Source organism: Pseudonaja textilis, chromosome 2 (assembly GCF_049901715.1).
Source record: "Pseudonaja textilis isolate UNSWEBS1 chromosome 2, rPseTex1.2, whole genome shotgun sequence".
Taxonomy (NCBI): domain Eukaryota; kingdom Metazoa; phylum Chordata; class Lepidosauria; order Squamata; family Elapidae; genus Pseudonaja; species Pseudonaja textilis.
In genome coordinates this window covers 52698728-52722794 of record NC_141991.1, presented here as the reverse complement: position 1 = coordinate 52722794, position 24067 = coordinate 52698728, and the positions used below count along the sequence as shown (strand labels likewise).

At 37.0% G+C, this 24067-nt stretch overlaps 1 protein-coding gene across 9 annotated transcripts in view; it reads right to left on the bottom strand.

Moving 5' to 3' along the window:
• Positions 1-24067, bottom strand: part of WNK2 (WNK lysine deficient protein kinase 2) — a 105193-nt gene that overhangs the window by 42835 nt on the left and 38291 nt on the right. For 6 of the 9 annotated variants that reach the window (XM_087923891.1, XM_087923892.1, XM_087923887.1 and 3 more), the window contains exons 6-15: positions 23029-23117; positions 20218-20437; positions 17062-17350; positions 13295-13491; positions 11880-12032; positions 10318-10509; positions 4616-5167; positions 2818-2829; positions 1517-1813; positions 462-511 (exon numbers count right to left, since the gene is read on the bottom strand). In XM_087923891.1, the coding sequence (XP_087780017.1) occupies positions 462-511; positions 1517-1813; positions 2818-2829; positions 4616-5167; positions 10318-10509; positions 11880-12032; positions 13295-13491; positions 17062-17350; positions 20218-20437; positions 23029-23117 (2051 nt within the window). The remainder of the gene's footprint in view (positions 1-461; positions 512-1516; positions 1814-2817; positions 2830-4615; positions 5168-10317; positions 10510-11879; positions 12033-13294; positions 13492-17061; positions 17351-20217; positions 20438-23028; positions 23118-24067) is intronic. The other 3 variants (XM_087923888.1, XM_026720902.2, XM_087923893.1) reach the window with 2 other exon arrangements.

Genomic DNA, 24067 nt, shown 5'->3' with positions numbered 1-24067 from the left:
AGGAGAAACTTTCTGCCTGTGAGAACAATCAACCAATGGAACAGCTTGTCCTTGGAAGTTGTGAGAGCGTCATCACTTGGGACTTTCAAGAAGAAATTGGACTGCCATTTGTCAGAAATGGTGTAGGGTCTCCCGCTTGGATGGGGGGTTGGACTAGATGACCTGTAAGGTCCCTTCCAACTCTGATTATCTGTTATGTGTTATTACTTAGGGACCTGGATAAACAGATTCTGGGGGCGGAAAAACCCATATCCATGTGGCTCTAAAGTTAACACCAACTTGATAGCACTTCATCATCACCATCATCAGAGCTTAGACAAAAAGAGATATAATTGCCATCACAAAATGAGTATGCATTTTAGAAATTACTTAAGATTGTTTACTCTTTTACTAGATATTGATGTAATTTTTCAAGTGGTTTGAGAACTTTATGCCAGGTTATAGACAAATAGAAAAAGTACCTTTCACAGCTCTGTGACAGTGACTGCTGCTTCTCCAGTACTGCTTGCTCCTACATTATAAAGAAGAAATAATTATTTAATCTAAATTTGTTACATTTTGAAGATTGATATCAGTTTTCACTTTATTTTCACTTTATCAACAAACAGAGCCATTTTGAGCATTTGAACAGTTTAGAATTAAGTATTGGCCAGGTTTATGCCAACAGTCCAAATTATCTTTTGGAGCAGAATTTCTCTGAGCAAATTACTAGATACATTGACCATGAGGCTGTTAGAGACTAGATACATTGACCCTGAGGCAATAAGAATTATCATGTACTGCCCCGGTACAAAATGTTAGCTGGCAATATCAGGAGAATCAGGTTTTAGCTAAAATCTAACAAAATTTCAGCCCTCTTCATAGGTATAAATGTCCATATACTTTCTTTTTCTTCCTAGCATTTTGCTGCAAGTGCGGGGACCGCTTTTCTTTTGAACAATTGAGTGTTGATTCATTGGTTCCAACAGGAATTGTCCAACCAGCTTGTTGGTCAAGCCTGAGTGACTGGCCCAAAGTCACCCAGCCACCTTTCATGCCTGTCAGGAGTAAAACTCAGTCTCCTGATTTCTAGCTTGGTGCCTTACCCACTAGACCAGGGATGTCAAACTCGCATTGTCATGGCAGTGTCCCATGATGTATCAGGACTTTATTCCCCTCCGCTAAACCGGCCTGGGCATGGCCAGCGTGTGACACATCTGGCCTGTGGGCCGCGAGTTTGATAGCCCTGCACTAGACAAAACTGGTTCTCATGAGTGTCCATATACTGCAGTGCATGTATTATTGCTATCTGGGAAAACTGAACTCTAAGTAAACAAAAGTTAAGGGCAAGAAAAGATGTGGAAAGACAACAAATACAGGAATAAAAAAATTAAGTGATTTCAAAGTACTCAGATTTGGACATAGTGAAATAAACAGAAAATAGAGTGAGTTTTGGAGGATGTACCCATGAAATTGAAATACAGCTCTTTTAACTTAATGATTTTTGTTATAGTTAGTAACACTTGAGAATACATACCACCTCTTGAGGAGGTTCTGAAACTGGTCCTGTAGTTGGAACCTGCTGGCCAGGAAGCTGGTGACTGTCTGACTGAGACTGTGGGTAAGCAGAGCATTGAAGGGGCAGTCCGTGATCTGCCAACATTGCTGAATTAGTTGTGCCAAGATTGCTTTGTGAAAGTCCATCTGAAGCAATACGGGGTAGCATTGCTTCAGGCTGCAATTGCAATGGTGGTGATATAATGGCAGACGCCTGCACTGGCAATGCAGGTATATGGGTTCCAATATCCACAGCATACTGAGGATGTCCAATAATCTGTTCCAAAAAATCAAATGTGTACTTAATCTAAATTCTGTTAAAGACTCACTAGCTAAATCAACATTATTAAAAATAGGTCCTTGTTATACTGCAATGAAATGGATGGATGGATGGATGGATGGATGGATGGATGGAAGGAAGGAAGGAAGGAAGGTTTCATGGAAGTGTGAAATGCAAGCAACTGAATTTGGTCACCACAACAACTATTGATTATTAGGATCTGATTTTTTTTACCTCATTGGTGCAAGTTAATATCTTATAATGAACATGTACATAACTGAATTGGCACATCAAGTTTATAGACATTTACAGCTACAATATGAAGTAGCAACTATGAACCAAAATACATTAATGTATATTTAAATATATACCTAAATATCCATTAGGGTAAATTGAATTGAAGTAACTACTAGTTAGAGAATATAAATAATTCATATAAAAGTATTATCCAAGAAGATTGCCTGTCCAAGAGTGTCCAAGTTAAGTATAGCTTCATTTCAAGCTGTTATTTCAGTAAATTGAGGCAATATTTAAATCAAACTGAGTAAATGTGGATTGTAGGCTTTTTATGCAATTAATTTTGTCATATCCAAGAAGTAATAATATCATTCATATTTTGTCTGAATGCTGTGAACTCTTTAAGAAGTCTGCCCCTTGGATTTGGGCTTTTATACAAAGTGATAGCTATTTGAAGGTACTTCAAATGTTTACTTGAGACCAAACAGAGCAATCCAATGCCATGCATTTCATAATTATGACCGTGGATTATGTCATGGTATTACCTGTATAATTAAACTTCAAATTAAACTAATCTTTTAGGCTTAACTAGTTTTTTGCATATGTTTAGCATATGTCAATAATTGCCATAAAGATTATATATACCAAAGCATCTATAAGGTTACATTTTTATAAAAATGATAAATGAGAGTTCTTTCATTTATCTCTATCATTATGGGGATTTTTATTCTTGCTCAATCTATAGTTACTAAATCAAGCTTTACCTGAAGAGGAAACTGAAGAATAGATGTGATATAGAAACAAACAGCGAAGGCAACAGCGGCAAAGGAAATTATAGAAGAAAAAGATTTTTTAGTACTATATAAATTATTATTGTTCATATATTATATGTTAGCCAGTTCTAGTTGCAGTGGGATATAAATTTTATGTATAAATGACACATTTTGCTAAAAAGAAGTTCCCTGAGGATGGGCTCCAGCATGAGTCTGAAAGCTCAGAAGACTAAACCGCTGGTCCCAGTGACTGAGCCAGATTAGATCCTGCAATATAAATGTCTTTCTTTCTTTCTTTCTTTCTTTCTTTCTTTTCTTTCTTTCTTTCTTTCTTTCTTTCTTTCTTTCTTTCTTTCTTTCTTTCTTTCTTTCTTTCTTTCTTTCTCTTTCTTTCTTTCTTTCTTTCTCTTTCTTTCTCTTTCCTTTCTTTCTCTTTTTCTTTCCTTCCTTCCTTTCTTTCTTCCTCTCTCTCTCTCTCTCTCTCTTTTATATCTGTCTACCTGCCTGCCTGCCTATCTATCTCAATTTATCAGTTGTTATACCATATAGAGAAAATATGACAAACATTTAACAACTTGAATCATTTTACATGATATCAGCAAATTTCCATGATTTTTGTTGGGTGTGAAGTGAACATTTACAGTAATAGGAACCAATGACATAAGTGAAATGGAGACAGCTTGAATGTCCTTATTTTTCATCTTTTGGAGCAAGGTATAAAGTATATGTATAGATTTTCAATAATGCCTCCAGATCCCATATGATAACAAACACAGTCTGAATCAAAACTGATACATGACATCAGTGAAAGATATCTCAAATATTTAAAGAAACACCTTGGATGGTACAATTAACATTGAAGTGAGTCAGAATAAATATTATTGATTCATTAGAGGTTAGACTATGACCAGGTGAATACAAATTCTTCCCAAACAATTTTTATGTACCAAATTATGTGGCTGAAAACATTAGATGTAGTACAGTAAAGTTGGACGTACAAGAACAATAGTTTGAGATGGAATGTTGTGCTCTTAAGGTGGTAGATGATAAATGATAAAATGCTATGATTTCTTATAACATTCCTGTTTAAAAGAAATCTTCCATCTTTTTATAAACTATTTTCTTCTCCATCCATGCTTGTCTCATGTTGCATTACATTACCTAATAATCTTTTATATTTAAAATTAGAAGCTTCTATTCTCCTGAACTTGAAAAAAATGTACACACTCACACACACAATCTATACACCTATGGTATATAGATATATATGTATCTTCAGCCATTGTTTAAATTTTAATTGCGATAAGAAGGTATTTCTTACCATTAAATGTTTTTAAATTGTTCTAAAATTCTTCTTTGTAAAATAAATACCTACTTTTAAAGAAACCGGCATGCACTTAAATTATGCTATTCTACTAATTTACTTATAAGAGATTTACTTTCATTAAGAATTTATTATCATTTTATACTCTGACTGCAGTGACATATTGGAAAACACTAACTATATCTGGAAATTAAAAGGGTTCTTCATTTCTGAGAAGAAATAATGTCACCTCCTGGGACAGAAGTTTTCACTTTAGGCCCCTTAATCATTCTTTGACATTTCCTTTTCAAGCTGTCCTTCATATTTAGTGTTTCACTGTTCTAATCAATTCACTTGATTATCTTATCTTGACATTAATCTTCCAAATTTCTTTTAAAATTTGAACTATCTAGAAGAGAACTTGGAGAGCTTGGAGAACTACTACTATGATCTAAACCCATGGAAATCCAATGTCAAATAGATTACCTGATTACCAGCCCCAGAAGCAGACATAGCCTGTTCTGAAGGAGGAATTATGCTTGGCTGGAGTGACTGTGGAAGTGAAGACAGCATCTGTTGCTGCTGTTGTGAAACTGCTTGCATATTCTGAGTGTGGAGGGGAGAAGACATAGCTTCGTTTTGTATTATCTGCTGGAGGGTAGCCTGGTACATTTGTTGTTGGGAGAGCTGGGCTGCTGCATGATGTGTTGGTAAAGCTGACACTCCCGGTAGAGGCATAGAAATTAATGGTACTGTAGCATCTGGCATATTTGGCACAATTGTTTGGCAGGGTAAGACCAAGGAAGCCACAGTAGTATGAGGAAGGTTGACTGCTTGCATGGGGAGGGCAGGGGAATTGGATGACAGTGGCAGAGCTGAGTTCACAGGAAGGCTTGGTATTATCACAGCTGAAGGAAAATACTGAGAAGGAGCAGGGACGGGGGTCATATTTGCAGCAGGTATATCAGACAGGTTTGAAGGATGAGTGTCAAGTCCTGCCAGAGGGGTGACTGCAGGAATGATGGGGAACTGAGGAATCTGGAAGAAAATATATTATACAATATAAATTGCGAGAGAATTCCCAGATGACATTAAATCAATTCATTTGCTTTATATTAATAAAATGATTCCGCCTTTTAAAGCAAACCAGAGTATTTAGAGTTGGGTAGTGCCTAAATTGTAAATTCAATCAATACAATGAAAAATGGTTCCCATTTATTTTTTCATGAATGTAAATTGTCCCAGAACAAGTGCAGGATAGGCTTTCAAAGCAACTGCATGTTAAAGGACCAATCCAAAATTAATACAAAGGAAATAAATAAAGCATGCAGCAACCTATCAATAATCACTCATTGCATTAAAAGAAACATTTTGGGCAAATATCTGGCATGCACTAATAGTATTTGATTTCACTTCAGTAGAGTATTATGTTGCTCTCTCAACTAATAAGCTACCCATGCATAAGCATAAACACTTCATCTGCACTAAAACTGCTATAGTTTCAAAGTTTCTATTAATTAATTATACATATATTGCATGCAACCTAGTATCTTCCTCCTAAATTGAACTCATGTGATGATTTTGAATGATGTGTTGCTGGACTATAAATGATAAAATTCAGCAATATTCAGAATGCAGATTAATTTGTGCATTAGAATTAATAACGAGGTAGCGATATAAGTAAAAAACAGGTGTGGTTATATGACACAAGTTAAGGTTATGAAAACAAAAGAAGATCTTGCAAACTGTTAAAATAAGAATACTTTTAACCTTGTAACCTCCTTCTTTCTTTCTTCTCCTTTTCTTTTTCTTTCCTTTCTCAAAATTCTTTCCCTCTCTGCCTCTCTTCTTTTCTTTCTTTTTCTTTCTTTTTCTTATTTGTGTATGTATTGTGACTGGTTTTAATTGTAAAAATTAACAAACTATATTTTTTTTAAAAAAGAATTAGTGCAAAAAATTCTCCATTGCAGAGAATATGATCAGGGTGGGATTCTACCGGTCCAGTAAAAGTTGCATCTGGTTTGCCGAACTGGAATTTGAACTGATTGGATGGCCCTGCCCACCCCACCCAGGAGTCTCTACGCAGCCCATTTTTGATGCAGGTAAGTGCAGGGTTCGCGTGGAGGCTCTGGGAGTGGGAAAAATGGGCCTTCCGGAAGTCCGGAAACAGGGCTGTTTCCGGCTTCCGGAAGTCCTTCAGAACCCGGGGGAGGCTGTTTTCACCCTGCCGGAGGCCTGAAGAAAGCCTCCGGACCCTTGGGAAGGTGAAAAATTGTCCTACCATATAGGAAGTTATGAAATGGGCCTGTTTCCAGCTTCTAGAGGGTCTCCAGAGCCCGGAGAGGCCATTTTCGCCCTCCCAGAGGCTTGAGGAAAGCCCCTGGACCCTTGGGAAGGTGAAAAGTGGCCATGCCCACCCAGCAACTGGGCAGCAAATTGGTTGCTGGGATTTTTGAATTCCACCACTGGATATGATGCTGCAGGAAGTAAGTATGTCTAGGGTCAAGAGTGGGTAAGAACAACTTATTGTGTCTATAAGAACAATACAGAGAATGTATGAGCTTAGCAAGCATAACAAATGGGATTCAGGCTGGGAGGAGCATATTAAAAATGATAAATTATAATACATTATCAATATGAACAAGCATTTAAGTAATTCCAATTATTTAAAGCAGGATAGCAGCTGTAAGTGTATATAAATGATGCTATTCACAATACAAATAAGTAAGCATAACAATGTTCAACATTATACAACTTTGACAAAACCATTATTTAATATACCTTCACTGATATCTTATAGCTTTGATTTGAGATATTAGTTTCACTCATTATAACTATACAAAATAATTTGCAGGCTCATTTTTCTTTAACATTAAAAATAATCCTAAACTTCTATTATTGAAATAGTGAGGTTTAAAAATAGATTATTTTGTAACACAGTTACAGGAATAATTAAAATGCATGTGTACTAGATTTACTTAACTGAGTTCTTGGAACTACATCATGTCATAGATCAGCTTTTTCAAACCTGGTCCTTCCTAGATGTATGTGAATGGCAACTTCAAATTTCCAAGAAGCTTGGGATTTTTGGAAGCTGCAATTCTCTCATATCGTTTACATCTCAGATGTGTAAACATATAGCTAGTCATTTATAAGGTAAGTGATGCTTTGATAATGTCCATGCCCTTGTTGAATGTGATCAGATTTTACAACAAACATCCTGCTTGTGAAAACCCTAATTCATTGAATGCAATCATAGTTGGAGCTTGTACCTGTCCATATACTCCAACACTTTGTATCTGTAGTTGCCTAATAGCTACAAGTAAGGTGTAAAAACACAGAGAGCATCACATATTCTTTGAGGTTTCTGGGAGGGTTCATTTGGGCAAATGTGGTTCCACAATTACAGGAAGGTCAAAATACAAACAAATAATTTTCCCCATGAAGCTACAAAGCTACAGCTGGAAAGAAAGAGGAATCATTTGCACTAAGGGTAAAGTCTAGAGAAAAAAAAGGGGATGGGAAATGAAAAAAGCAATCTCTGGTTTAATTTTGATTTTATTGTATTCTGAAAACCTTAACCAGGACTCACTTTTGAAGCTATTTAGCTACTTATGACAAGAACTGGGGGCAGGAATAATTGAATCAAAAATATTTGTATGATATCATCTCTGTGATGGCTTAGTAAGACCACACTTGGAATCGTGCATCCAGCTTTGGTCGCCACAATGTAAAAAAGAAGTTGAAAGTCTAGAACAAGGTCCCTGGTCCGTGGACTGGCAGTGATCCGCGGCATGTCAGAAATTGGGCTGTGCAAACAAGGGAAGCCACATCCACGGGATGCAGGCAGCACATGAAACCACAGAACCGGTCCCAACTGCCTAAAAGGTTGGGGTCCACTGCTCTAGAAAGAAGAACAAAGGTGATTAGGGGACTGGAGGCTAAAACATATAAAGAATGGTTGTTGGAATCGATTATGTCTAGTTTAATGAAAAGAAGGACTCGGGGTGACATGATAGTAGTGTTCCAATATTTAAGGGATTGCCACAAAGAAGAGTAAATAAACCTAGTCTCCAAAGCACCTGAAAGCAGGACAAAAAGCAATGGGTGGAAACTAATATTATAGAAATAAGCAACCTAGAATTAAACTAAGGAGAAATTTCCTGACAGAGCAATTAATTAGTGGAACAACTTGCCTCCACAAGTTGTGAACGCTCCAACACTGGAAGTTTTAAGAAGAGATTGGACAACATTTGTCTGAAATGGTTTAGGGTTTCCTGCCTGAGTAGCGGGTTGGACTAGAAGACCTCCAAGGTCCCTTCCAACTCTGTTATTTTGTTATCTTGGTGGTAGTCAATCTGGGCTTTTCCTATTACATGAAAGGACTTAACAAATAGGAATTGCAGAAGAAGAATCACACATTCTGCTTTATCTCTTATTGTTTATCTGATACAGATTGCACTACAAGTCTACAATTAAACTGTTACAGCCTCATCTGCCATCTATTGTTTTTTCCTGAAAAACAGAGGAAGTAAAATTAGAACTGGAATAAATAGTAGAGGAACATACATTAAAAACAGAAGACTGAAGAAATAAGATACAAGTGGGAAGAAGCCCCAAAATACACCAGATGGCAAGGTTCTTTTGGAAACTGTGTCAGCTGAAATGGGCCAGTGGAGTTCTGTTTCCTGAAGTGGAGTTCCGTTTCCTTACACCAAATAGTGGAGGAGATATTGGAAAAACAAACAGAGCCACCAAAGAGAAAAGACAAGATCATGGCTTTCTAAATGGGAGTCAAAGATGGTGGGGCGGGAATCCCCTTTCCAGAATGAGAAAAGGGGGCAGTGTGTTTATCACCTTCTGAGCCAGTTAAGAAAGAGCCAAATAAGGGTGGAAGGGAAGAGAACTGGGTTGAAGAGGGTTTGGGGAATGTAAAGCTTGGGAATGCATGATTGCATTGAGTGCAGCTCCCAGATGCTGTACTTGATTGTCCTTGGTGAAGAGATGGTTATTTTGCATGATTGGAGTGTTTGGGAGCATGAGCTAAGTAGGTGAGGACTGTGTTTCTCAAGCTTGGCATTTTTAAGATACGTAGAGTTCATCTTCCAGAATTTCCTAACTGCTATCTTAAAGTTGCCAAGGTTGAGAAACTCTGGCTAAGGGGGACAGAAATGGGGGAGAAAATCAGTAGGGGAAAGTATAAAAGAAGATTTGAGATGGAGGAAGAGACATCCCAGGAAAAACAGGATTGGAAATTTGTACTTCCGTGCCAAAATCATGACACATGAGCCAGACAACTGAATGGCTGAGCATTGTGGGCTCATGCTGATTGTTTCAAATGTCAGCCGACAATAAACTTAAGTCTTATATATGATTTAATTGTGGATGAGAGGACAGACTAGATGTGTGCCACTGAAGAAGAAGAAAATTCTACTTAAAGAGATTCTGATCCATCCATTCCTCAAAAGGCCTGGATCAGATCCAATGGAAAATTCTTTTTCCAATCTCTCCTTCTTTGGGAAGGTTGTGGAAAAAGTGATGGGGGCTGCAGTTACAGAGAACACAAATTATCTCAAGTAATGTCAGTCCAGATTCAGGCTCAGCATGAATCAAAAAACACACTGGTTGCTGTCGGGGATGACCTGAGCTAGGATTTGGATGGAGCAAATGCAACTGTCATTGTTTTCCTAGATCTTTTAATAGCCCTCGATATTGGACAAGATTCATCTGGGCAGGCTATGAACGTCAGAATTGGGGTGATAGATAGGGAAAGGTCTGGCTTTCTGATGCTTCATTGTGGACTGTTATAGTCCTATCCCCTATCCTGTTCAACATCCACCTAAATCCACTGAGAGAAACAGCATATCAATTTGGATAATATGATACTAAGTTGCACATCTTCCACTGAGCAAAATGGATGAGGCAGATACCATGACCTGGTCAGATATCATGGTCTGGGCTTGTGAGGATGTAGATAACTTTTCTCAGTTTCAACTGGTGTTCTACTTGTACACTTACCTGGCATTAAAACGCATGGCGGACAGCAATTTAGTAATCATTTAGATGACTAAAAAACTCATTTAGATTACAAAAGCCAAGTGATACTTGAAAACATTTCCATGTTTCTAGCAATATGAAGTCTCCATGCCAAAATAAGGAAACCTTATTGAGTGCTACAAAGCACTTACTTGAGCAGGTGGAACCGGTGGAAGTGATTGCACAGAGGGGACCTGCAGAGGTGCCAGTGGTGCACTGGTAGCTGCCATATGAGAACTGGGCGTTTGAAACTGGGACAAAAGATGAGGTGCAGGTTGCTGTACTGGACACACAGGCTGGTTGCTGAAAACTTGCGGTAAAGGAGCTGGGCTTGAGATGGACTGCTGATGAATTAAAAAAAAAGATCATATATAAGTTTTTGAAGTACTATCAGCATGGATTGGAGAAGCACTCATATGCAAACAACAAACAAGCAACAAACTTACTTTTTAAAAATACGGTTAATCTACAAAATGAACAATCCGAAGCCATGATGAGAGAGGTTAAGAAAAAGGAATGCCATATATGTATGCAATTCCATTTTTCTGCTATATTCTGAAAGGATATCAATTCCAGTTTTTTAATGCCTTTTGGATGGCTATGTCTTAATAATCATGGCTCCCATTTCTGAATTGGCAAACTATGATTACCAATTTCACAAAAAAGCCAAACTCTTAAATCAAATTGCAACCCAATATTCCAACTGATGATGATGATTATTATTGTTGTCTTATTTTAACCTTTTAGTATGTTTGTAAGCTACATACAAGTCAAATAAATGAAATAAATAAATTGTTCCAAAGCTGACTTGGATACCTTTACTTATGCAAATGTATGCCCAAACTCAAATTAAACATTGTTTGGAAATAATGTTATGCCCATGGCTAGATACTTCTCCCTTTCTCATGATCATTTTCACCTACTGGTGAAATAAGCCCAATAAATTTTATTTAAATAAAATAATAATAAGGAGTGGGAGAAAATGATAAAACTGTCCGTTGACAGGCGAAGAGAATATATAATAGAAATAACATTTTTAGAAGTCCAAATAATGAGGTTTGTTTTCAGAGAAACAAACTTAAAAGAGGTCAGGAATTAATCTTGAGTTTGTTATAGGGTGAAGAAAGAAATTAAAGCTTTCTTACTCTGTTGCCCTACAACCCACAGGGGAGATTTTAAAAGTCCTGCTGATGGTTGTGGCAGCATAATCAAAGCCCTGCCCTTTGTACATGTGTGCAATGTCATTTACAATTCAAAAGGAGCAGGATTTCAATTATATCACAACTGCCTTCTTGATTTGATATTTCACCATAGATGCTTGCTGCTGTCCTACTTTTTAATTTACTCATTAATCCATTGCTGCACTTAAAATTTGCTAAGAAACCTTTCCATTACAGTATAAAATGGACAATCAGGTCTATAACGCAAGTTACATAGTGGTTTTTAGCTTAACAGTTACCTAAAAGGCAAAAGGAGAGCCAGTGAGGGCAACAGGCTAGAAACCTGAAGACTGTGAATTCTAATCCTGCCTAAGGCATGAAGTCACTGGTTGACCATGGGCCAATCACTCTCTCTTGGCCCTAGGAAGGAAGCAATGGCAAACGACTTTTGAAAATCTTGCCAAAACAAGAACCTCTCTAAATAGTTGCCAGGAGCATATTTTGAAGGAGGGAGGGGGAGGGGAAAGATAAAGGCAGAACATATCATTTCTCACCTGCTGGCTGACTAATACAGGCTGAGGTTGTCTCATCTGCACAGGGGCAACTGAGGTGGGATGGACAATAGGAAATGGAATTGCTGGTTCTGGATAAAGTTGTGGCCGCGGAGGCACAACAGCAGTTGGACCCTGAACCACTGGAAGTCCAGGCTGGGAATATAGGTAGGAAGACATTACTTTAGAAACATATTGCCTATAAAAACTCTCCACAAAATATTTTATCATTCTGTCAGCATATAGTTGTTCAAATTATTTAGTCAAGTAATTAATGTTAATAATTCAGAATAACTAAGTAGATATATTGCTATGACAATGTTCATTAAAATAAAAATGTCCAGGGCACTGTAGGAATAACAGGATAAACACATGCATGCCCACAGGGGCAAAATACAATTGAACGGCTATTACATTATGGAAGAAGAAAACAGAGATCTTATAGCTACTGTTATTTTTTGAATATGCAGATTAAACTCATAGGATTTATGGGAACAATGTATCTGCTCTTAATAAGAATGCATTTTGGAGTGTCACCGGATGTTACTTTTCCTTCAAAATGGAGCAACTCAACAGTTTCTAGAGATTAATATTTAAAACAAAAAAGAACTTGTTTCCTACATTCTTGACATCTAGGTTTAACAGGCAAAAATGTGAAGATTTCTGTAATCCTGGTAACTATGATCCACTTCCTTTGCATTTTTTTCTTTCTTGAACTGATTTTGGGTTTGCTTCCTGACATTGTAGAGTCAGTATGATGGAAACAACTATAGGTACTGCTTTGCATCAGAAGTAACAATAACTGATTTAGCAAAGCCATAATGCTGTTTCTGCAGAAGCACATATGAGACATGTGCAATCTTTTGTTATTGGAAAAATCAGAAGGGTTATATTCAACTGCCTGTGGTTCTTCCTGCCAGGATATTCTATTTAGTTTTCTGTTAATGTCACTATAACAGAAAAGGAGAAAAATATGAAGGTCTTCCCAAATAACCTGGTTTACACTGTGGAGTTCCAAGAACACAAGCCACTTTTCATCTTTGAAAAATATTCTATCCTGAGAAGGAACTATAAAAGTACTAAAGCACAAGTCTTTTAACACAGCCGAAAGAATACCTGACCCCAAATGCTATTAAAAAATATATGAAGAAATATGTCATTGACTATATAAACAGCAAGAGTGAAATAACTTTCAGAATCTGTATGTACAATGTTTCTAAAATAGATTTTCCACCCCTTTGGCTTCATAGTACATAAAATAATAAGTAAACCAACATATATATCTTTGTCACTCCATTCATATAACCCATATGAACATGATCAAGGAAAATGGTTAGCTATACAGACTTCCAAGGTTATGCAGTTATTTAATCCTTTTTCAAAATTCATATGTGAAAATTGAAGAAGACCATACTTACTACTGAAGGTTGCTGGTAGGGCCCTATCTGCTGAAGACCATGTGGCAAAGTCTGGCTCTCACTGAGAGGTGGGCTATAAACACGCTGAACAGCTGGAGTTATTGCATCAGGAACTGAAGAGTAGATCACACTTTGCTGGCTACTCTGGGAGTCTGAGTACACAGTTGATCCTTGACCACTGTCAAATGTGCTATCGGCTGAAATATTGTTAATATTGATTTTTTAAAAACGTGAGTAGATTCATAAACTGAAAGCACTTAAAAGCATTACTCGTACTGGAGAGTACAAAGGCCACCCTATCTTACTCGAGATCTTAATTTGGAACTTTAGAAATAGCTTATTGTGTAAGGTCCAGGATACTCCAGAAGTCAGTCAATCTGAATCAATAATGAATCAGATCTGGTGCATGATGCACCAGGGCGGGGTGTGTGGGACCCTTATTTTCCCACAGTCAAAATTAGAAATTGATAAAGAGATTTACATAACGCTTCAACATGGCTGCAGGAAGGAACTGGGAATTTGTGTAATTGAAACCACTTAGCAACCCTTGGAGTAGACTGGCAGGGGATTCACTTCACTTTCTGAACAGATTTAAAACCACAGGATGGGTTTTTTTTTCCTGTTTAAGCGTTAAATTTCAAAGGTTGAAACAAAAGAATCTAAACCAAATCCATAAATATAAATGAGTTGTTCCCAACTGTATTTAACTGTATCTTGGGAGACAAGCCTTTGGGGAAATATAAAATGCAGACATGGTGGACTGGAGAAATTTTGAACAATTGGCAGTCTGTATTTCTTTCTACAAATGTTCAAATTTTCATAAGAATTTATCACGATCTGCAATCTAACCAACAGTCTAAATTTTCACTGGTAAATGTAACATTAAGAGCCTGTTTGGTGCAGTGGTTAAGGCAGAAAGCTGTGAGTTCTAGTCCCACCTTAGGCATACAGTCAGCTGGGTAATTTTGGACCAGTCTCTCTTAGCCCTAGGCAAAAGCTATTTCCAAAAATCTGCAGAGATTGCATTGCCAAGAAAACTGCAGAGATTAGTCCAGACAGTTGCCAGGAGATAACACTGATTCAAAGATATGCACACACAAAACAATGCTGTACAGGTAGTCATAGATTTACAACAGTTCGTTTAGTGACCGTTTGAAGTTACAACAGCACTGAAAATAGTGACTTTTGACCATTTTTCACACTTATGGCTGTTGCAGCATCCCCAAGGTCACATAATTAAAATTCAGAAGCTTGACAATTGTTATTGTGGTTGCAGTGTCCTGGGGTCAAGTGATCACCTTTTGCAACCTTCTGTCAAGCATAGTCAATCTGGGTAACCCAGGTTCACTTAACAATTAAGTTACTAACTTAAAAGTGATTCACTTAACAAATGTGGCAAGAAAAGTAGTAGAATGGGACAAAACTTACCTAACAAATTTCTCACTTAGCAACATAAATTGTGGGTTCAATTGTGGCTGTAAGTCAATTTGTGGCTGTAGTCTATTTCTACCAAATATTTGTTAGTGAGTTTCAAAGCGCCGTTCAGACTGATATTGCCAAGCTGTTTATATTACAGTAGTAATTTGAATTTTTCATTTATTTTATTTATTTTTTAGATTTGTTTGCCACCCATCTCGCCTAGAGAGTGAGATTTGACTTACATTAAAAGCCAATAAAACCATAAATATATTTCTAATAACTGTAAAAATTACAATGAAAAGGATGGGGGAAAAGGGAACAGCATGCCGGAGGGGCGGTGGGACTTCTCTTAAAACATCAACCACCTCCAGCAGGATACACCCGCCATTGAGCAGGGGTGGTAGTCAGCACGAATTATGTGAGGTTCTGGATATTTATGCTTTCCTTCCAGGAGAGAATAATGAAGCACCATAGGACCACTGAAAGTGGCCCACATTAAAAAATGCCACTAGACAATATCTAAGTTTGCTAAAGTATATAAATGAACTTGTTTTTATTTTGTATACTTCTAGTAAGGTTAAATGGTAAGCGTATCCCCCATATTCTACCAAATAAAATAATTTGGACATTATTATACCTGTTTCTATACAATAACAAATGATGTAAAAAGTGTAAAGCACTGCTTCCTGCTGCTATTACTTAAGAATATTAAAAATGTGTTGCGCATAGGCTACATTTTGGGAAAGTTCATGTCATTTGTGTTTGGAAAATTCATTTCTGGATTTTTTAATCAATCTTTCACTGATGAAAATTCACCCATGTCTACTTTATCATCTTTCCAAATTTAGAAAACAATAACTCCTTTCAATTTTACTTATCTAAGTTTATTGGGGGGGGGGGGCGTGCGTTAGATACTTAATAATGTAGAGATGTTTATAGAATAGGAAAATATAATCTAATTATAGGAATCATCTAACCACAAAAATGAAGATATCTCTACAAAGCTGAAGCAGCAGTTGGGAGCCAAACTTGGATTCTGTTATCATCTGTTGTACACAGATGCTAAATTATTTATGTACATTTCTTCTGTATTTGAATATCACCAGCAGCATCAAGGAAATTATTTATAGGGCTTTTAGACTTTAAAACATTGTGCAAGCATTGGAACAACATATGATATCAAAACTTTACAGTGCTGAAAGAAACAATTGAGACTAGAAACTCAGAAAAAATATTTTTAAAATAATATAGTTATTATTGTTATTCTTTATAAAACTATAAAAACTATAAAATGATATTTCTTAATAAGGTTATAGTTTCTTCGCTATAAAACAGAGACTTTAATTTTTATCTAATGTAAATAAAATATATGTAAGTCTTCAATCAGCGGTCCCAGAGTCTTTAAATATTTTTACTAATATAGCATAAGAAAATTTGTAATTATTATCTTGACTAAACCTAGAACAGCATTTCCTCAGTCAAAATACATGTTGGCACACTTTCATACACAGTGAGCAGTCCTACCAACACTAGTTGGCATGGTTAGTGAGCATAATTAGCTTATTTTAGAAGAAAAATTCAATACAGTTTAAAGAGTTAGCTATATTGATGTGTCAGAGAATGGTTGATGGTCTTTTTTAACCACCACCACATGAGGGTATGTCCTCTGTCTTCCCATTTCTTACAATGGTATGATCACCACATGGCTACCATAAAGAAGGAGGGAGAAGAGCCTTTACTTGTAAACCGGCAAGGTAATGTCTCCCCTCAAATCCCAGGGGAATTCATTTCCTCCCAATGACTTTTTTCCCTGCTTTAAAATTGTTGAATGACAACCAATTGAATTAGGCACAATTCTAATCATAGCAAGACAGAAACTGTTTATTGTATATAGTATATATTTATTGTTCTTGTATATATTCAGCATATATTTATTTGTTCCTATCGAAGTCCATGCAACCAAAGTCCTGGCTGTATCAGTTCATCAGAGTTAGAATTCTTCAGAATTTTGGCATAGTAGGAAGAAGTTTGTGCATATTAAGTTCCAACTGGTTAGGCCAACAAAAACAGAGATGCTAATTCAGATGACTTATTAAGCAAATTAGGTATGGAATACTCCATGTTTGATAATTATTCCTATCAGCCAGATGGAGCAGGAGCTATTAAAGAGTCTATATTAACATACCTGTTCCTGCTAAACCAGAATCCTGAAGTGTTTTGGCTTACTGCAGTGCCCAAACAGGGCCAGTGACGTGCCCAAACAGGGCCAGTGACATCCATGTACAAATACATCCAATGTATCTGTACTATATCCTTATATACCAACGAAGAGCACATACTGGACTTACATGCAAGTGAAGTAATGCTTGTGGGCAGATTTTGTTGAGAAAGTTGCTGGTCCACTTCAGGCTCATCTGGTTCTGATGGAATCTGATGACCAGCATGAGAAAGGTGTGTAATCTGAAGTGGTTGTGCTTGTGTGGCCTTTGTTTTTTCTAAGCTTTCCGGGTCACAATGATCTTCTGAATGCAACATGGGCCAAATCCTCTCTCTTCTCCACTGTATTAAGGCTACTCTGTCACGTATTGATTTTGCAATTATTTTGACATCACTTTCATGAAAGAATCCGGCATCAACCTGAAATAAAAGATTTTCAAATCCATATTTTGAATGTATTTTCACATCATGGTGCCCCACATGCCCACTCCATTACCACTTTTAGTAACTGAGTAGTGTGCTACAGATTCTAAATCACCAGTCGGAAGTTTTGTATATGTGTGGCTGATTAGTTTGCAGAAATATTGTTTAGAATTAAATATAGTATCTAGAGATCCAAGGTTTTCGTTGATAAAATTATTTTCAAAAATAATTGAAGTTGTATCTGAAATATTTTTTTATAAAGCAGAGAAGGAATTGCAAAACTATAATCAATTGTCATAAATATTTTTATTAGTCATCATTGGCTATGAATAGTTATTGTCTGTATCACTATTGGAGAAATTTTAAATATTTTTATATATTTTAAATATTTTATATATTCCTAGAACTTTATACAAAATAAGTGGGGATTTTTTTTAGTCCAAATGTAACAGATGGTGAAAGGGAGGGGGGCATTTTTAGAAATAATTAAAACCAGTCATAGCTGGCATCAAAATCATACACAGTAATCTCGTCTGCTTCATGAATAAACCAAATATGAAATTTCTCATTTGCAATGCAAAGAAAAGCAATTTTTCAGAAAGAAGCTTCTATACTATATTTCAAGCAATTTCACATGCTGTAAATTTAGTTTTTCAAAATGATAGGCAGCTATGTCCAAATACCCTAGCACAGTGATTGCAGTACAATACTGTACTGCAAGCTAATTCTGCCCATAGCCTGGAGTATGATCCTGACCAGCTCAAGGTTGACTCAGCCTTGCATCCTTCCAAGGTTGGTAAAATAAGTACCCAGATATGCGGACATTGTAAACCACCCAGAAAGTTCTGTAAAGCAGAGGTCCCCAATGTGTGGGCTGAGGCTGTGAGGGGATTGCAACCAGGCCGCAGATACACTGCTCAAAAAAATAAAGGGAACACTTAAACAACACAATGTAATTCCAAGTCAATCACACTTCTGTGACATCAAACTGTCCACTTAGGTAGCAACACTGATTGACAATCAATTTCACATGCTGTTGTGCAAATGGAATAGACAACAGGTAGAAAGCAGAGGCAATTAGCAAGACATCCCCAGTAAAGGAGTGGTTCTGCAGGTGGTGACCACAGACCACTTCTCAGTTCCTATGCTTTCTGGCTGATGGTTTGGTCACTTTTGAATTCTGGCGGTGCTTTCACTCTAGTGGTAGCATGAGACGGAGTGTACAATCTACACAAGTGGCTCAGGTAGTGCAGCTCATCCAGGATGGCACATCAATGCGAGCTGTGGCAAGAAGGTTTGCTGTGTCTGTCAACGTAGTGTCCAGAGCATGGAGGCGCTACCAGGAGACAGGCCAGTACATCAGGAGGCGGGGAGGAGGCCATAGGAGGGCAACAACCCAGCATCAGGACCGCTACCTCCGCCTTTGTGCAAGGAGGGGCAGGAGGAGCACTGCCAAAGCCCTGCAAAATGACCTCCAACGGGCCACAAATGTGCATGTGGCTGCTCAAACAGTCAAAAACAAACTCCATGAGGGTGGTATGAGGGCCCGACATCCACAGGTGGGGGTTGTACTTACAGCCCAACACCGTGCAGGATGTTTGGCATTTGCCAGAGAACACCAAGATTGGCAGATTCGCCACTGGCACCCTGTGCTCTTCACAGATGAAAGCAGGTTCACACTGAGCACATGTGACAGATGTGACAGGGTCTGGAGACACTGTGGAGAACGTTCTGCTGCCTGCAACATCCTCCAGCATGACCAGTTTGGCAGTGGGTCAGTAATGGTGTGGGGTGGCATTTCTTTAGGGGGCCGCACAGCCCTCCATGTGCTCGCCAGAGGTAGCCTGACTGCCATTAGGTACCGAGATGAGATCCTCAGACCCCTTGTGAGACCATATGCTGGTGCAGTTGGTCCTGGGTGCCTCCTACTACAAGACAATGCTAGATCTCATGTGGCTGGAGTGTGTCAGCAGTTCCTGCAAGATGAAGGCATTGATGCTATGGACTGGCCCGCCCATTCCCCAGACCTGAATCCAACTGAGCACATCTGGGACATCGTATCTCGCTCCATCCACCAATGCCATGTTCCACCACAGACCGTCCAGGACTTGGGGGATGCTTTAGTCCAGGTGTGGGAGAAGATCCTTCAGGAGACCATCTACCAGCTCATCAGGAGCATGCCCAGGGAGGTCATACAGGCACGTGGAGGCCACACACACTACTGAGCCTCATTTTGACTTGTTTTAAGGACATTACATCAAAGTTAGATCAGCCTGTAGTGTTTTTTTCCACTTTAATTTTGAGTGTAACTCCAAATCCATGGGTTGCTAAATTTGATTTCCATTGATAATTTTTGTGTGATTTTGTTGTCAGCACATTCAACTATGTAATGAACAAAGTATTTAATAAGAATATTTCATTCATTCAGATCTAGGATGTCTTATTTTTGTGTTCCCTTTATTTTTTTGAGCAGTGTATATGATATATAACTTATCTTACTGCACAAAGAAAGAAAATGGTTCAAATTCTACTCTACATTCTTACACATATTGGAAACATAATTTGCAAAACTTCAAGTTATGCAACTTAATGAGTGCTAATCAAAATTTCTATCAGTTTTTGAAATAATGTGTTCTGATGATAAATTACTGTACTTCATTTCTGTGGATCGATTCATGGCTTTTGAGGATAGTTTGTACTGTATCTTTGGAATCAAATTTACTTTTTAAAGTTTGCCTAGGATGGTATTTGAGATTTATATTACATAGATACAACGCACAGAGAGAGAGAGGGAGGAAGGGAGGAAGGGACAGAGAGAGGCGGTGGGTGGGTGGGGGAAGAGTGTTAAGGGAAGTTTATTTTACCATTTCTTGTGCAACATCATCTGGAGTTTCTTTCTCCAGTTCAAAAGTAAACTCAATGGCTCCATTATCTTTGGACTTCCCTTTCAATTTCTTAGCATCTTCTACCCAGAGTCTTAAGGCAATAGAGGATTTTCTACCATCGTCTTCTTCTGCAAGTTCCACTCTCACCCCAGTATCCTCAGCAAAGAAGGCATGGCTTAATAAATCTTTAATTTCATATCTGGGGGAAAAAAAGCACACAACAGATATTAAGTCCATTTTTCTCCTCTATTCTTTAAGAACCAATCAGCTGTGTATTATTTTAGTATTACTGTTGATAATGCACACATATATATTAGAATATGTGTATTAGAACTTTCTTGGCACTCTATGTCTTTTTAAGTTTTAATGAAAGAGCAACTCAAAATTTGCTTTCAATATCTATAATATTTAACACAAAGATTTTTAAATCATAGTAGTAAAATAGCAAGTGTTTCTATAGCAACTGCTAAATGTGTGGTATAATAAACATCACACCATTTGTTTATTTTTATTAGTTTTTTTTATTTCAATTTCAATAGCTGCCCATTTGCCATTTGTGGCTAACAGAGAGTTAAAACACTTAACTATACCTTTTCAAATTTCTGTGTTTGTTTAGTACAATGTTCTTGAAAAAAGTATTTGTCTGAAACATATCAGACCCTATTTATACTTTTTAGAGACTTTCCCCCTCACCGTTTTTTCTCCCATCAATGGGCATAGATAAACTATTCTGAAACTATCTTTTAGCATAGCATTCCTTGCATGTTAACCATCTAGTAACCAATGTTGGTATAGGATCTGTTTACATTAGCATAATGTTCATTCATGATGAGCTAAGAATCTGCATAATTCAGATGCAGCATTGCATATAAAATTCATTAAGGAAGCCTGAATGCAACCACCACAACTAGACCTGATAGTAGGAATGGGTGATAAATGTATTAAAAAGCCAGACTGCACAGAAAACTAACCCAGAAAACTAATAGATTAAAACAAGCAAAAAACCAGTTAGATGTAGTTTGTGCTATTTTTTAAAAAGATAAATCCCATGTAAATCTTTCTAGAATCCAAATGAAAAATAACTAAACCATGCAACTCTGCTGGCTGATCTGCTTTCTATAGGAGCATGTGCAGCGGGGTGGTGTACTCCTAGCTGCAGCTACTACCTAACATTTAGGTGAAAGTCAAATCAGGAACTTTAAAGCTGTCAGGCTGACTATTAAAATGTTACACTCCGTTCAAATCTGACAGTTATGCAATATTTTTATTTGACTAGGCAATCCCTTATTCAATACACTCTCAGCTTCCACTTGTTAGCCTTCATCTAATCTTTTACACATCCTAAATATTGATTTAGGATTCCCACAATGCCTCTGAAATTTGATGGAAAAGAATAAAGCTGGATATCACCAACATAATGATGGTATCAATTTCAGCTGTCTGAATGATCTGGTTCTGTGGTTAAGCATCTTTTATTGAATTGGTTATGTAAAACTTTGTATAGAGCTATACATGAAAGAAACCCACCCACTCACCCACCCCAACATATACTGTATATTTGTGTGTGTGTTTTCTTTTTCATGTTTTTTTCTTTTTTTATTAACTTTAATTAAATATATAAATGTACGGTTTAAAATTGTAGAAGGATTAAAGCAGAATCTTGTGAGATACTGCATCCAATAGCTACTTGTCAAATATAAATCACCATGTACCATTTTCTGGAACTTACCTGGATGGAGAAGCCTTTTTTTTGATCACTCATGGCTTAGCCACCTTCTGTATGGATTTCTGCAATATGCTGTACAATGTGTTTCCCTTGAAGAGTATCTAGAAGCTGTAATTGATGCAGTAGCATGGGCAGTTCTGGGCACCCAAAGGGTTGCACATGTAACATCTCTACTATGTGAGCTGCATTGGATGCCACTTTATTTCCTGGTCAAATTCAAGGTATTGATTTTTAAAGTCTTTTAAAGTCCTTCATAGTGTGGACCTGGTTATCTGAGGAAACATCCTGTCCCAATAAGATCGACCTGTCCCACCTAGTGAGACAGAGAGGGTTTGTTGCAGACCTCATTAATTAAAGAATTTTGACTGGCAGGGTCAAGGATGCGAGTCTTCTTTATTACTGTTGCTCCCAGAAATGAGATAGAGTGCCATCCCTCTGGCCTTCTGGAAGGGTGTCAAGACCCAGCTCTGCCAGCTGGCATGGCGGTTCAAGAGTGGTATGCAACCATAGGGATGGCATGAGGATGCCCCCTTGCCTTTTTTTAAACCATTAATCTTTATTTTAATTTTGTTTTTTAAAACTTTGCTTCTAACTTTCTCGCTTTTTTATATGGCTATATGGCTTTTATTTGTAAATCCCCCAGATTTCAGGTGAGATGGGCACTGTATAAAGTTTATAAATAAGAATAAAAATATGAAATGTGTACCTGAAGTAAGTCTCATACTGCTCTGTTTATAGATATACAGTCCAGAAGGACATTCTGACTGAAAGTGTTAAAATTTGCTGAGAAGTCCTCAAAATTCACAGGAATATAGTCACACTAACTAGACTCCAAATAGGTACTGATCCATGTGCCCATAGTAACCATATTAGTTTCTATTTAGCTAGTAACTATCCTAAGAGATCTACATGACTAGATTATACCGGTAGTAGAGCTATCAGTTTAAAATGGTACTAACCAGCTCTTGTCAGTTTTCTGCTTCCACCCCAAGAAATTACTTTGAAATGAGCTCAGGTTTATGACCTGTTTCACAAACAACAGAAATTTATTATTTGAAACAAACCTCTCTTCTTTATTTTTGCAAATACACTCTCCAATTATCTCCTTAATTTCAGGATCAGTAACTTTATCAAAACTTGCTGGTTTGACACCCTGCATGAGGAAAAAAAACATAATTAAATTTCTCTGGCATCTTAATTCTAGATCTACACAGCTTTGAGTTTAAATTAGGACTCTTATGTAATCTAATATACAATAGACCATTATATATTAATAACAAAGCTAAAGTCAGCATTAACTTTTATTATGAATTTTAATATTAAAGTTCTTGGGAGGGGAAAATTGAACTATCCTAGACTTCTGGGATTCTGTTCCAGAAAGATCAACGTCAAGGTTTTCTTTTTCCTAAGTTTTGTTTAAACAAATTAATTTATCAGTTAACTGTTTATTTTAATTATCCCTCAACTTTCGAGGTTTCAGAGCAGCTTTTCTAATTAGCTAATAGATTTTTTATAATATTTTGATACTGTTCTAGTATACAGTCCGCTTTAAAATAAGGAATAGATAGTGTAAAATAGTGTCTCTTATGGTTTTGCCCCAAATTTAAAGGTAATCCTTACAGATTTCTATTCTACAAAAAAGAAAACAGCAACACTGTAAGATAACCAAGTTTTCACTCTAATTGAAGTTTGTGAATGTCTTAGAAAAACATTTTCACCTGCTGACAGTTACAAGATATGAGCTTTAAGGATTCTCAATAGCAAATTTAAAATCCCAAGAAGAAACAAGATACTTAAGGCAATATTTTTATGCATATTGAAAATGGAAAAAGAATCTTTTTCTAGTGAGGTAAAGAAATTGAAATAGAAAACTTTATTCTATTTCTAAAAATTTCCCTTGAATAGTTTTAATAAGTATAATTATTTTTCACCCCTTTTTATGTTGTTGGGATATTTTAAGAAAGGAAGTGAATACCTTATGTCTGGCATAGACTTAAGACACCCATTTTGATTCTTTCACTGGAGCTCAACTCAGGGTGAATCTATGGATATTTTCATATAATTTTCATGACCGTAATATGCAAATACTTACCTTCTGGAACA